At 35.3% G+C, this 15,695-nt stretch overlaps 2 protein-coding genes across 2 annotated transcripts in view; one reads left to right on the forward strand and one right to left on the reverse strand.

Annotated features, from left to right (window-relative positions):
- Positions 1 to 8,816, forward strand: part of LOC130244119 (afadin) — a 52,832-nt gene extending 44,016 nt beyond the window's left edge. Inside the window, exons 21-24 of the mRNA XM_056476405.1 lie at positions 3,327 to 3,641; positions 5,387 to 5,459; positions 5,543 to 5,582; positions 7,543 to 8,816. Of these exons, the coding sequence (XP_056332380.1) occupies positions 3,327 to 3,641; positions 5,387 to 5,459; positions 5,543 to 5,582; positions 7,543 to 7,660 (546 nt within the window). The 3' untranslated portion in view covers positions 7,661 to 8,816. The remainder of the gene's footprint in view (positions 1 to 3,326; positions 3,642 to 5,386; positions 5,460 to 5,542; positions 5,583 to 7,542) is intronic.
- Positions 8,795 to 15,606, reverse strand: dusp23b (dual specificity phosphatase 23b). Its single transcript, XM_056476476.1, has 3 exons — positions 15,377 to 15,606; positions 12,345 to 12,636; positions 8,795 to 9,061 (listed from the first exon to the last, which is right to left on the reverse strand). The coding sequence occupies exons 2-3, from the start codon at positions 12,612 to 12,614 to the stop codon at positions 8,873 to 8,875; spliced, it is 459 nt and encodes a 152-aa protein (XP_056332451.1). The 5' UTR covers positions 12,615 to 12,636; positions 15,377 to 15,606; the 3' UTR covers positions 8,795 to 8,872.
- Positions 15,607 to 15,695: the final 89 nt, after the last annotated feature.

Here is a 15,695-nt window from a genome sequence, read left to right on the forward strand (position 1 = left end):
CCGTGATGCACCGACAGGGCTTAATTTGAGCTTGAACTTGCCAGATCCGGATTCGGATCCGGCACCTCTGAAATCTGATCTGGCACCTCATTTTACCGATCCCCCTCCTCAACTGCCTGCTCTTCACTTTCACTTTCTTCCGCAACTTCCTAAAGCTGGATTTATACTTTCGCCTGGCGCTGCATTGCGCACTTCGCGAAACGGACGAGGCTTTTATACTTGCCACGTTTGCCGTTGTGATATTCTTTTAAACGACAGGGGGGCGGTCAAACGAAATTGTATACTAAAATCAGACTGTAAAATCAGACGGATAAACAGAGAAGTAAAAGTTTCCGGAACTGCGTCATATCATTAATATCATTCAATATTTTTAAACTGATTATTTTTATTGTTTTTATACATTATTTTAATGAATATAAGGATTTTTTTAACCATTCAAGATTTTTTTTAAATCAAACTTTGATGCATGACTTGCTTTTGTTCATATCTCGCACAGTTCTACCTGTTATAATTTATTAAAATATTATTGACAACAGAACATGGGTTGCTCTACAAATATATTCTTTATTGTGGCAAAAATAAAAGCTAAATAAGTACACTTACTAAAAAATGCAGATGTTTTTTAGATTTAGCCCGCTCCACAATTCTCACATGTCCTCTTCTTATGCTAAAAAGGCAATAATGCTCCAACATTCCAGCATTATCACCAATAAAGCCTAGAAAACAGGACATTAGTATATTGTTAACCGATAAGCTCATATATTCCTTTCCAGTTATCAAAGAAATAATGTTTCTCCTTAATTATAGTTTTGTAACCATTAAATTGTTTTAAATTCAAAATTAAGCATATACATCATTGTAAAACCTATGAATGGTGGAAATGGTGTGCATCTGGGTCTCCACTTTTGCTATGGCCTCTCTTTTTGGTTTTAACAAACTTAACCTTCAGGTTTTTCCAAACCTTTTAACAAAACCTTTCCTCCTTTCCCACAGCTGTAGCAATTTATAGCCTGGAATTATTTGTCATCAGTTTATATCTATGATCACGGATCATAAAGTTGTCTGTACTGACAAAATCTCTTCAAAGTGATTCATATTCAACTCAAATCAGTTGCGGCGCCGCGCACACTGTTCGCTTGAGTTTCAAAAAAAATCATGCACTCCGCCGGCCGAAATTATTTGCACACCCAAAGCGAATCTCCACAAACTCTGCGATGACGTCACATTCGCCGCGCGCACTCAAGCGAACTAGCGGACACGTCTAGTATAAACCAGGCTTAACCCTCTTCACTTACGTCTGCGACAAACCCCCCCCCCCGCTCTTCACTTTCATCCTTCGTCCGCGACACCCCTCCGCAATCCAACTCCTCGCCGCCCCCCCTCTCTTAACTTATGTACGCGACACCTCTCCTCTGGGTAACATGCCGTTTTCGTTACTCTGATCTGTTCCGGGACCTCGCAATTCACAAATTAAGCACTGTGCACCGAGATATTGAATTGAACCGAATCGATGGCATGATAATCGTAACTGAACCGAACCGTGAAACCAGTATAGATTCACACCTCTACTTTTTTGCAGTGCAGCTATACATGACAACAGATGGAAAAATGATGATCCAAAAAAGGCGAGTGAATAAAAACGTGTCTTTAGTCTTGCAATGCAAAGTGCAAAGTAACTATACCAGCGCTGCTTTACTGCCGTAATCAACCCTTTCACTGGGGAATTTAAAAGATTCTATCTGGCCCCGGGAGTGAGAATTGTTAGGCGATCTTTGTTTTAGAACGTTCACCCTTAATGTTTCTGTGGCAACGGTTCATGTTTGTCACGTGACACACCGGAACCACGATATCGCTGTATGTTTGTGTTTCAGGTGCTGGATCACTGCCGTGGTGCTCTCATCATCACTTTTGCATATTTGGTCGTTAACACACTTTTATTGTTTATTTCGTGTGAAATGCTTCCACATATTAGATGACTGGGGTCGCACAGATTTCTCTGCCTTCGCCATGTATCTTTCCTCTAACAATACCTCCGCTCGTTTTTTGCTCTGTCCTGTCTATGAGGCTATGAGAGAGTCTGAGTGCGTTCACTCCGCTCCGCGCTCAACTAAAGTTTTTCTAATAATCAATCGTCTCCGCGTCTTGTGGCACGACGAAACGATTATGAAATTTGTTGCCAACGCTTTTAGTAATCCATTTTAATAGATTTAATCGATTCGTTGTTGCAGCCCTAGCCAGTTTAGCCAATTATATTTCACCACTCGGGTTGCCTTGGTGGAAAACCGCATATTTCATTCATTCATTCATTCAGCCATGAAGGCTCTCATAGCATGCAACGGAAAATGTGACCTCCATTGGACAGTAGCAGACTCTGAAATAAGATGCAGATTCAGAGTTTAAATTACAAATGTAAACATCAGGTGAGCAGGTTACATTGTAACCCTGTGTCCTAATAAAACGCTACATGAAGAGATTTGCAATGATAAGCAATTTAGCTGCACCAGACAAAACACGACAGAAATTTAAATACAGCCATTCAGAAACACAGAATAGTGCACTTACTGCACTCCAACAAAATGATAAGGTTTGCAATCTAATTAATACACATTAAACCTCTTTACATTATTAAATGTAGATGCTGAATCACTGATATGTGTTGGTTTATCACAGTTCTAAAATTCAGTTTCAAACAGTTTATTTTCAAGATCTGAGGTGAACTATCTGCTGCTGCTTTCAGTAGTATGGCAATAAATATCATGTAAAATGGCATTCAAACTCACATTATTAGCATTTAACACTGAATAAAGCACATGAGGTGTAGCTGAGGTCACTAAGAAATAGAAGCCGTTTCTAAAATATAAATTTCAGGTGTTGGTTAGGACAAAAACTCCTTTTGATATGGATAATATTTCTTCTATCACGTGGCGGTGGTTTTAGTTAGGAAATGGTTTAAATCAGCCTTAAATCAGCCTTTAGGCTCAATAGTCAGGCTCGCTTCTGGTGTCATCAATCTGGTAACCTGCGCTTACATTAGGTCTTCAGAGGAGTGGCCAAGTGAAAATGTGTTGTGATCCAGGAATGCAATACCTAGTTCAACCACTGGGTGTCAAACTTACAAACTGCAGCTTTAAAGAGCCACAGGTCTGACTGAATAAGTGTGTACTAATTCTGAAAACATTTATTATTTATGGCTAATTATTATTTTATTTCAGTTTTTCAGTGACTGTTGTTAGTTTAGGTTTTTCATAAATGTTTTAATCAGTTAGCAAAAATATTTTTTGACCAATAGTTTTAGTTTTCATTCACTAAAACAAGTTTGTTCTCAGAGTCAGCAGGTACTCAAGAAAAAAGCAGTCGCCTTCCAGCCATCCGTGAAGAATACCACACCGTGTTTAAGTGTTAATAATCCTGAGCAGAAATTAAAGCTGCTGACCTCAGAGCTGCTGGAACAGGAAGTGCAGCATCTACAGGCTAAAGTGCAGCTCAGTCTGGAGGAAAGCGAGCGTCTGCACAGACTCTCTCTAGAGCTGCAGTTTCAGAGGAGAATCCAGGACTTCCAGCAGAACACTGATGAAGATGAAGATGAGGAGATGAGTGCTGAAGCAAAACTCAAGGGCTTTCAGACAGGAAGTAATGCTGTGGTGAGTTGACTCTTCTAAAGGATAGAAATATGTTTGCAGATATTTAATAAACACGCTAAGTTAATATTAATGTTATGTTGGGGATGTTTTCATCCACTCTAGAGTGATTTCGAGTCTTAATTGGGCCACAAGTATTTTGGGAAAATGCTTTGCGAACTCAACAGTACACTCTGGGAAAATGTATTACCTTTTGTTATGTTGGGGGCTGTTTTTGCCCCATTGACTTCTATTATAATCCCATTTTTGGATAAATCTGTTAATGAACAGTTTCCATATTTTGTGATCACAAGTGTTTTCAGTTTATTCACGGTTGTGAATTGCATTATGGGATGTTGATCTCTGCTCTGTCAACTTTTGATGTTGAAAATTCAACTCTACAGTTAAACAAAGTGACTTTTATTGACATTAGTGCATGTCTTTGGACTGTGGGGAAACCGGAGCACCCAGCGACCTTCTTGCTGTGAGGCGACAGTGATAACCATTAAAATATTAATTTCTTTCATTTCTTTACCAAAAATTTATTAAACAAACTTAACAAAAAAGGATGTTTAATCCAAGCTGGTACAGTGACGTTATAAAGATTATTTAAAAAATCAGAAATGCTTTTCTGGGCAGCTTAGTGGGTAGCGTTGTCGCCTAACAGCAAGAAGGTCGCTGGTTCGAGCCTCGGCTGGGTCAGTTGGCATTTCTGTGTGGAGTTTGCATGTTCTCCACGTGTTGAAGTGGTTTTCCTTCGGGTGCTCCGGTTTCCCCCAACAGTCCAAAAATGTGCTATAGGTCAATTGGGTAAGCTTAAATTGTAGTGTAAATCTGTAGTGTATGTGTGAGAATAAAAGTGTATGGGTGTTTCCCAGTGATGGGTTGCAGCTGGAAGAGCATCCGCTGCGGAAAACATATGCTATATAAGTTGGCGGTTTATTCTGCTGTGGCGACCCCTGATTAATATAGGGACTAAGTCGAAAAGAAAATGAATGAATGAATAATAAACATTTCGTGAACAGCAAATCAAAATGATTTCTGAAGTATCATATCTGACTGGAGTAATGATGTTAAAAATTCAGCTTCGAAATGGCAAGAATAAATTACTTTTTTAAAATATATTTAAATAGAAATCAGTTACTTTAATTAAACTATTTCAAAATTTTTACTTGCCTAAATGGTATATTTAATCAAAGATTTAATCACATACAGTTGATGTCAGAAGTATTTTTTTTCCTTTTTTAAATATTTCCTAAATTATGTTTAACAGAGCAAGGAAATTTTCACAGTATGTCTGATAATATTTTTTTCTTCTAGAGAAAGTCTTATTTGTTTTAGAATAAAGCAGTTATTAATTTTGTTTTTTAAATTTTAGGGACAAAATTATTAGCCCCTTTAAGCAATTTTTTTCCCGATAGTCTACAGAACAAACCATCATTATACAATAACTTGCCTAATTACCCTAACCTGCCTAGTTAACCTAATTATCCTAGTTAAGCCTTTAAATTTTACTTTAAGCTGTATTGAAGTGTCTTGAAAAATATCTAGTCAAATATTATTTACTGTCATCATGACAAAGATGAAATAAATCAGTTATTAGAATTGAGTTATTAAAAGATTAAAAGAAATGTGCTGAAAAAAATCTTCACTCCATTAAACCGAAATTGGGAAAAAATAAAATAAACAGCGGATCTAATAATTCAGGGGGCTAATAATTCTGACTTCAACTCTATGTGCATGAACTTATTTTATTAATATAATTTTAGCGTAACTGTGAGAAGACAGAACAACCCTCTGTCCAGCAAAATGAAAGTTTTTCTGAAGAGGACAGGCTGAAAGGTACAGTAGACCAGAATCAATCACCGATTATCATTGGGTAAGACTTGAAAAGTTTTTCTAAAATTTGATTTATGTAACTGCAGATGGAGGAGCTACAGGAAACCACAAAAGGTTCACATCTGAGTGAGTGCACATTAACTCTATTATTGTAACCATCTACTATAGGAGAGCTGAACTAGGTTTATACATGAAGAGTTTATTTTAGTTTTTCCCAGAATGCAAGTTTTTTTCAGAACTCTTCAATTCACAAAATAAAAAGAGGATTTCAGAAAATTACTTTAAAAATACTGGTTTCAGTACTTTTAATAAATCATGATTTTTGGTAATCCACAACACAAATACTGTAAAAATATCTGAAAAAAATGTAACTGAGTTAAATGCATTAAAAAAAAAATGTATTATTCATACAAACTCTAAAAATGTGGGACCATTTTGCATCTCCAAGATAAACCTAGCATCTTTTTTTGTGGTTTAAAAAGTTTAACGACGTTAAACAACAATTCCAGAGTTCACACTTAGCTGATGATTGATTATAGCTTGTTTGGCATGCTGTCCCGGGAGAGAGCCCTGAGCTCAGAAGGTCCTCGAGTCTGGGGCTCCCTCCTGTTAGCAGGACGAGAGGGGAGTTTGAGCTCAGCTAGATCTCGATGAACTCCTCCGCCTTATTTCTGGGTAATGACAGATAAAGGTATGATTTAGTAAGGATGTACGGCTTACTAAGAATTCGACTATGATTTAGAATGTAAAATTTTCGCATGTTTTTGGACTGTGCACCCATTTTTGGGACGAGCAAACTCTGCACAGAAATTGGTTCAGTAGGGACTTCAACCAGTGATATTCTTTCTGTGAGGCAACATTGCTAATCACTGGGCCGCCGTGTCACTTAATCTAGAAAGGAGAAGGGAGGAGGGGTAGTATCGTCAAGACGAAGATACTGAGGAAAGAAACTCTGGTTATTTATAGTGAGTTAGGAATCATCTGATAGGTGAATCATGTGTTAGCTAATGCTGGGCCAGCAATCTGTGATCCTCTCCAAATTAGTTTATAAATAAACTTCACTTTGTAATATAATTTTTCCAATCAATGTTTTTAACAAGTTTGCATTAGTTTACATTAATAATGGATTCACTTTACTAACAATAACACATTTAGTTGTATTGTATATCATTCCATTTCAAGGAAAATGAGTGGAAAATGCTTGTAATACACCCAAAATTCTGGAATATATATATATATATTTTAAAATGTATTTATTTATTTTTGAATTGATTAGTTTAATTTTTTACTAGTTTACTTAGTTGAAAGACTAAAGCAGTGATGACGAATGAAATGCGTATTAAATTAGCCAATCAATCAATCAATCAATCAATCAATCAATCAATCATAACTGTAACTGACAGTTATAAACATTAAGCTGCGGTCACACTTGACTTTTCTTCCCATAGACTTCCATTCATACGCACGCGAATGCGTCAGACCGGAAACGCGGGGTCATGCGTCAAGTTTCACATGTTGCTGCGGTGCAAAGTTCAAGCTTGGTGAACTCTGACCTGCGAAATTGCATCACTTGACTGTGTGAGACCAATCGAGGATCAAAACACGACCTCTCTGGACAGAAATTTAAAACATGGAGCAATCGCTAGCTTTTTTTAATGTCTAATCATCTTGTTTAATCCCGCCCCTTTTCGCAGCGTCGCACGACAGAATTTCGCACACACAAAGCCCAGTGTGACCGTAGCTTCATTCTGACAGCCCAGTAATGATTAGCAAGACATTTTTACAGTATTTAACTCATCTTTGTTAATATTAACTGATAATAAACCTGTTTGGTGTTAGTTTGTGTCAGCTCTGTCTAATGAATTTGAACAGATTTGGAATAATCTGTTTATTTTAATTCATTGCTTTAGAACTAGTCTACTGTGACTAATATAGTTTTACTAACATTAACAAATAAACACTTGTTTGTAATAATTACTAATACAATTACTATTCTGAACAACCTTTCTGACAACTTCAAACACTAGTCATTTAGAAAGCCCTGTAATATGACATTGTAACCATCCTTTTCTTAATGCTTTTACAGTGACGTAAATCACAACAGTTTTCAAACTCGACGGGCCCCAGAAAACCTGACGTTTAAGGAGCGTCAGCGGCTGTTTTCTTTTCCAGTGGTCACTTCAGGAAACGTCAAAGTGTTGTAAGGAAATTAAATGAAATTGCAAATCAACTAGATTTGTTTATCGGGAAGCTACCTGTCCATCAATTTCATTTAGAGGAATGGTCTCAAACTCAATTCCTGGAGGGCAGTAGCTCTACTTAGTTTACCTCCAACCACCTCTGACTCACACCTGCTTAATAGTCTCTAATAGTCTTGAACACCTTGATTATTTGGATCAGCTGTGTTTGATTAGGGTCGGAACAAAACTGTGCAGAGCTGCGGCCCTCCGGGAATCCAGTTTGAGACCAATGATTTAGAGACTGTAAATAATTCTTGATTTGTTTTCATGCATGTAGTAAAATTGTATAGACATTAAAGGGAGCCTGTTATGCTTTTTTTTACAAGATGTAAAATAAGTCTCTGCTGTCCCTAGAGTGTGTATGTGAAGTTTCAGCTCAAAATACCCCACAGATAATGTTTTATAACTCTTTGAAAGCCCTTTAGTTCTCAAACTGGATTCCTGGAGGGTCGCGGCTGTGCACAGTTTTGCTCCAACCCTAATCAAACACAGCTGATCCAACTAATCGAGGTGTTCAAGACTACTAAGCGGATGTGAGTTGGAGGTGGTTAGAGCTAAACTATGCAGAGCTGCGGCCCTCCATGAATCGAGTTTGAGACCAGTGGCTTTTCTGCTTTGGTCCTAATTGTGCCGCTTCGACTGTCGCTTTAAATTCAAATGAGATTGTGCTCTTTTTTCAGAAGAGGGCGGAGCTACAAATGCCTATGTGTCAGCATAGTGGCAGATGCAAAAGCAAGTCTAAAGTCCTATGCTAATGAGGGATAGATTGTCATAATGGGCGGGGCTTTCCCTCGCTGATGACACGTACGAAGGGAGAATGTCAAAGTGTTTCTGTTTTTATCAAGTGTGATTATAAAAAATAGATTTAATACATTTTTACTATTAGAAGCTGGCTATATTCACACACTGCCGCCATGCAACTGTGTTTAAACTCCTTATAAAAGTGATTTTGCTAATGATTATGCTAATAGGTGCCCTTTAAATGTTTCATCCAAATACGGTGTCATAGGAATATCCAATAGAAATGTGTTAATAATAGAAATAGCAGTGATTTTAATCCACGTAAAGCCTTCAGATTTGTAAAAACAAATGCGTGCATTGGAAATAAATAAGTCTTTATTGCTTACATTATATCATTCTGCATCACAAAAATAAATATTTTTGAATCTTCTCACTTTACACTTTGTTTTGTTGATAAAACTGCACAATCATTTGCTCCTGCTCTCTGGTTTCGATGGACCCTCGGCGGATTCGCCTTATTTCATTAATGGCATCGATTCCGCTAATTTTCCTGCTCCTCACCAGGTAGCAGGCGAGCATCGTCCCAGTCCGTCCAAAACCATGCAAACAGTGCACTGCGACAGCCTGACAATGTAAAAATTCACAAACACAAGAGATGTTTAAAAGTCTATTCACAGCTAGCATGAGAACAATAATAATAACCATAAAGAAATCAATCTAAAATCAAAATAACAGAGTTTATAACACAGCTACGATGATAAACGTAAAGAAACAATGTTGGGATTTCTTTCAGAACTATTTTTTTCTAGCTAATAAACAAAGCACCGACAACCAGTCAGAATCAATTTAGATATATAAAGGGGTTGCGCAGTTTAAAGCTACATTGTGGATAAGTTCTGCCTGATGTTAAGCCTTATTTTCAAAGATTATTTAAAGACTATGATTACTGATTCTTGTAAGAAATTGGTTTTACCATGGGAGGGAATATAAGAAAAATGTACATGGAAGTTATCTAAGCTATGCTAACACACTGAATGAAGTAGGGATGTACAGATCCGATCATACGCAGTTTCAGACCTGATCGGAATTGGACATTACCTCCCGATCAGGACTCGATATTCTCATATTTTTTTAACACATCTATAGTTATGTGGTGCACTCTCAGAAATAAAGGTACACGAGCTGTCACTGGGTTGGTAATTTGTCAAAAGGTACAAATTTGTACCTAAAAGGTCCATATTAATACCCCAAGGGTACATATTAGTACCTAAAAAGTACAAAAGTGTTCCACTTAGAATTTTTAGGTACTAATATATCCTTTTGAGGTACCAGTATGAACCCTTTAAGTACAAACGCGTATTATTTCTCCTATTTCTGAGAGTGTGGCAGAGAGTTAGACCTCTTTGTTGGCTTCACACAGAAACAGCAACTCGTGCAGCATGACATCACTTTGTTGTAGAGACGCTATTGGTTAAATGCCGGCAAAGTAGAACACGGACGCAGCTTGAAGCGGAAAGCACGAGTATGTCTGCGGTTTGGAGTTATTATAAACTTGATGACGACAACATCGCCATGGCAAACTGTGAGATATGTAAACTTGGGATTGACAGCAGAGTATTAAGTTGAGGTGCTATTTGTTTCCATTTTAGATTTATTTTATATTTACTGTTGCATTAAAGTCCAAGAATGAAGAATTGATGTTATTTATTACTTGATTGTTCAAGCTACCTCACAGAAGCGCTCTGTTTGTTAACAGAGTTGTTGAATGTTAAAATAAGGTAAATTAAATTTAAAAATAAGGAACATCCTGGATCTGTTTCTTCACACATCTTTATTCTTTTTTATGTATTATAAAAGTATCGGATCGGGTTTGGGTATCGGCAGCTACTCAAAATCAAATGACTCAGACTCGAGGGCAAAAAAAAACTTGATCGGGACGTCCCTACATTGAAATATAAAAATAAAAGCTCCTCAAGTATCCAGTACTAATTTTTACCGTCTTTGTGTTGTCTCGTTTGAAATGCTGGGGAATATTGATTTGTTTTTTTTTTAATTCCACTACACTGACTGTTATTGCTAAACTTTTTTGAATAAATAAATTACACAAGCTGGATTCACTGGTCAGATGTGCCAGAAATGAAGCACACTGAGGACATCTGCTGGTTACAAGGGGGTAATGCAAAAAGCGTACGCTAAAAATAAACATTGTTGAAGTTTGATGGTGTGAACATAAAATTGTTATCCTTCTTAGTCTGAATGGCCCTTAAAGCAAGACTCTGCAGGCAATAACACTGGCTTTTTATCAGCCTGTTAATTTTGAGGTTTTGCGCTTTTTGGCTTTTTATAAAGTGCTTTTTTCAAGAAGAAAACATGAACATAAAACTAAGCCACTCCCCTTCAGCAGCCCTTACATAAACTTTATAGTTTATTTATATCTATATATTTACAAAGGAACTTGTTCATAAATAGTAAGCCAGATTATGTACAATTTATTTTACAAAACCATTTTCTCAATTACGAAGTGGCTTAAAGAAATTCCCAAGATTCCCTGTGAAAAAAATAACCTTAATTATAACCTTATAATACTGCAATCTTTTTAAATAAACAATAAATTTGAAACGGACTTTTTCCAATGTGTTCAGAACCTGTATTTTAGCCTTCGGTCTGAAATGACTTGAAAACAACATTGGCACTATTTAATTGATTGAATGAACAATGTTGTACTTTGATATTCATTGGCTGCTAAAATGATTTAACTGTTTAGAGTTTGCAAAGAATCATTTTCTGAAATTATATTAACTAGAAACTCCGAATGTGTGAAAATAAAACCAACTTTATCTAAATTGTTTGCGGATTGTTTTGGTCATTACTGGAGTAGAGTTGTGCTTCGGAAGTTTGGCTCCGCGGATGAATACGATGAAACTTCCAACTTGGGTAAGGTAACGTTAGCAGCCAGGTTAGTGTTTATGATGTGAATTTAGTAAGGTAGGTAATGTTGCTGTTGAAATGTTGCTTTATAATGTTTGTCAACAATAACGTTAAACATATCGTTATTCATGTTTCATATTAAATCATATTTGATTTAAACGGAGGTAAAATATACGCAAACAAATGACGAAAGTAACTTATTTCGGTTTCCCGGCCCGATTAACGTTACTCTATTGATGTAAAGTTAGTTTTATATTCGCACAGACGTTCATTGACAACTTGTGATTTGTTCCCAAAATTATTTACCATGGTACTGGTATTAGGTCTGAAATCACATGTTGGTATGACTTCAAAACAACATTAGCACTATTTATTTGACTGAACAATGTTAAAGCCCACTTTGATAGTTATTGGCTGCTAAAATTATTTCACTGTTTGGAATATGTAAGCAATCATTTTCTGAAATTATAATATTAATAAGAAAGTCCGAATGTGTGAATATAAAACCCACTTTACCTAAATTATTGGCGGATTGTTTGTCATTACTGGAGTAGAGTTGTGCTTCGGCTCCGCGGATGAATACGACAAAACTCTTCCAACAACGAAATGTTGTGTTTGAGGATGGATGTTTGAGCAGGTAAGCAGATAAAATTGTGTTTATGATGTGAATTTGGTTAAGTAGGTTATATGTCGCTGGTGAAATGTTGTTTTACAACGTCAAGATTCACGTTAAACATGATGTCACTATACATATTTAACCAAAGTGAAAACAGTGGTGAAATATAGCTACACTCAACCAAACGATTAAAGTCTTGATTTCTCAGGAAATACGACCCGACAAGTCAACTATAAATCGGTACCATCGGTTAAATTGTTAATTAGGACACACACTAGCTTAAAAGTAGCTTTTGTGTGTTTGTTTGTTAAATTTTTTTCCCATTGAAAAAAAAAATCATAGTTTACAACTAGACAGTATTACCTGTCCGCTGGCATTGGCCTCCTCGACTATGGTCAGGAATCTGTTGATCTGCTCAAATGTGGGCGCACAGAAGTCCTGAATCTTGATGTGATGGAGGGTGAGGTCTGGACAGGTGTCGTGGTCAGGTGGTTTTCGCTCGCACAGGGTCACCAGGTGTTTGATCCCGTTATTCAGCAGGTACTGGTAGTGCGTCGTCATCCGCGGCATCGCCAGGCCCGCTACTTTACCGGGATCCACCCAGGAGAAGTTTGGAGGTTGAGGCGAAGCCATGGGTTTCTCTATGGTCGTGACTCTGTGAGTGACATTAAAACTTTGTTTACCACAAAATAAAGCCTGATGAGAGTGGTGTTTGCGACAGTCTTCGTTACCTGAAACTAAATTCATAACACAGCAAACTAATATTAAGGTCGATCCAAAGAAACATTTATATTTATTTAGCTAGTACTAATATTAAAATAAATTATTTTGAAAGCTAAGGTTAAAAAAGGCTAAAATGACAAAGGTCTGCAACAAAAAGCTAATAAAAAATATTTTCATAAAAATGTCTATAAAGAGTAGTCAACATTTGAAGTGAATTAAAAAAGTTTCTCAACATTTTCCTGAGACTAGAATGAGTGTTAATAGTTAACTTGAAACAAAAGCACAAACAAGGTAGTTTCTAAATATCAATTTATTGTTTAAGTACTAAAATTAAATATAAGGTTATATGCTATTCATGGTTTCTGCAGGCTAAAGCAAGTTGAAATATTTTCATTAATGTCAATATAATTTAAATATAACATGATAAAATATAGTAAAATATGAATAAATGACAACAACTAGCATGACTGTATATAATGAAATGCTATATTAGGAACTTAAATATTATATATTAGTCTATATTTACTTTTACAGCAATACCTTACATTGTATTAATATTGCAATCACAAACAGGTTTTTAAAGTGTTCTGTATTTGTGTCTTGTAGGGAAATCTGTGTTATTAAAGCTAATATTTTCATAAAAATGTCTACAGAGTAGTCAACATTTGAAGTGAATTAAAAAAGTTTCTCAACATTTTCCTGAGACAAGAATGAGTGTTAATAGTTAACTTGAAACAAAAGCGCAAATAAACAAGGTAATTTCCAAATATCATTTTATTGTTTAAGTACTAAAAATAAATATAAGGTTATATGCTAATTATGGTTTCAGCTGGCTAAAGCAAGTTTAAATATTTTCATTAAAATGTCAATATAATTTAAATATAACATGATAAAATATGAATAAATGACAACAACTAGCATGACGGTATATAATGAAATGCTATATTAGGAACTTAAATATTATATATTAGTCTATATTGACTTTTACAGCAATACCTTACATTGTATTAATATTGCAATCACAAACAGGTTTTTAAAGTGTTTTGTATTTGTGTCTTGTAGGGAAATCTGTGTTATTGAAGCTAATGAAGATACTAGAAGTCAATGGTTTATTTTAATTATGTAGCCTGACATGTTTATTGTCCAAAATATTCAAAATGTTTCCTAAAATGTAATATATTGCGTTAAATGGGGGAAAAAGTTGTTGTTTTTTACTAAGACATTTAAAAATAAACTATTTTACAGCAGTAAACACAATACCGTGAAACCGTGATATTTTTATCTGAGGTTATCATTACCGTCAGAAACTTGTACCTGCCAATGCCTAACATATATATACAGTTGAAGTCAGAATTATTAGCCTGCAGAATTATTAGCCCACCGGTTTTATTTTTTCCTCAATTTCTGTTTAACAGAGAGATTTTATTCAACACATTTCTAAAAATAACAGTTTTAATAACTCATTTCTAATAACTGATTTATTTCATCTTTGTCATGATGACAGTAAATAATATTTTACTAGATATTTTTCAAGACACTTCTATACAGCTTAAAGGGACATTTAAAGGCTTAACTAAGTTAATTAGGTTAACTAGGCAGGTTAGGGTAATTAGGCAAGTTATTATATAACGATGGTTTGTTCTGTAGATTATTGGTAAAAAATAAGCTTAAAGGGGCTAATAATATTGACCTTAAAATGGATTTTAAAAATTAAAAACTGCTTTTATTCTTGCCAAAATAAAACAAGACTTTCTCCAGAAGAAAAAATATTATCAGACATACTGTGAAAATTTCCTGGCTCTGTTAAACATCATTTGAGAAATATTTAAAAAAGAAAAAAATCAAAGGGGGATTATAATTCTGACTTCAACTATATATATATATATATATATTCAGTACTCCGCATATATGGGTACACCCCTCACAAATCTATCTTTTAAGTTCATATTTTTATTAGGAAGCTATACAATATTATATTTGTGCATATACATTAGATTAGTCAGTACTGAAGCCAAATCTGGAGCTTATCTAACAAAAAGCTTACGTTAACGGTCCTAATCTATATGTTATAGAAAATATTAAACACAAATTTAAAATAGAGGAAAAATCAGAAGCAAAAAAAAAAAGAAAAATTTAGTTGAAACTTTGTATGTTGTAATTATTATTTTTGCAATATTTTGCTTGAATTTAAATGCATTATTTTTCAACTTCTAAATATGTTTGGTGGCTACAATATTATATATATATATATATATATATATATATATATATATATATATATATATCTGTTTAATAAATCTGTTTTGCCTATCACTGAGAAATGGATAAAAATATTCATTTCCAAAATGAGGTGTACTCAATTATACTGAGTACTGTATATATTAAGGATTTAAAAGGAGAGTAGTTTAATTATATTTTATTGCAAACACAGATCATTTACTTTGTACATTGTCTAGATAAGAGCTGACACTGTCCAAAGTATTTGGTTGTATAGTGCTATTTCACAATGCAATCTTAAATGTCATTGCAACCAGAGGTGTGTGTATAACCTGCATTACTCACAGTATTTAATCTGTACTGTATCATTGCACTTAAATAACTCTGTATGGTACTGCTATCACATAAACGCACTGCGTTGTACTTGATAGAAACATGAGTTATTTTGTCTGTACCTCGTCTATTTCTGTGTTGACTCTGCGTGGTCCATATATCCGAATTAAAACGGTTCCTTCTGGACACCTCGATAATCACACACTGCTTCTCTCTACACCCGCATTAATCTGTAAATTTATATTTTTGCGCATAAAATGTCAGCTATAAATAAAACTGAATGCGGAAAAACGGAACATGGTGTTCAAAGGTCTCAGCTGTCGAGTTTGAGTATTGGTAGGCACTAAAATAACCGGTGCTGTACCAGCACCTTTATTCCTGCAGATGGCGCGCAAAGGCCACAAAAGGCGCATCCTTCATTAAAAACGCATGAAATCTGGG

This window comes from Danio aesculapii, chromosome 17, assembly GCF_903798145.1.
Source record: "Danio aesculapii chromosome 17, fDanAes4.1, whole genome shotgun sequence".
Classification (NCBI taxonomy): Eukaryota; Metazoa; Chordata; class Actinopteri; order Cypriniformes; family Danionidae; genus Danio; species Danio aesculapii.

Excerpts from the sequence above, each read along its gene's own strand:
- dusp23b (XM_056476476.1), bottom strand. The coding sequence starts at position 12,614 with ATGGCTTCGCCTCAACCTCCAAACTTCTCCTGGGTGGATCCCGGTAAA. Across the intron at positions 9,062-12,344 it reads AGGCCAATGCCAGCGGACAG|GCTGTCGCAGTGCACTGTTT; the intron begins GTAATACTGTCT and ends TTACATTGTCAG.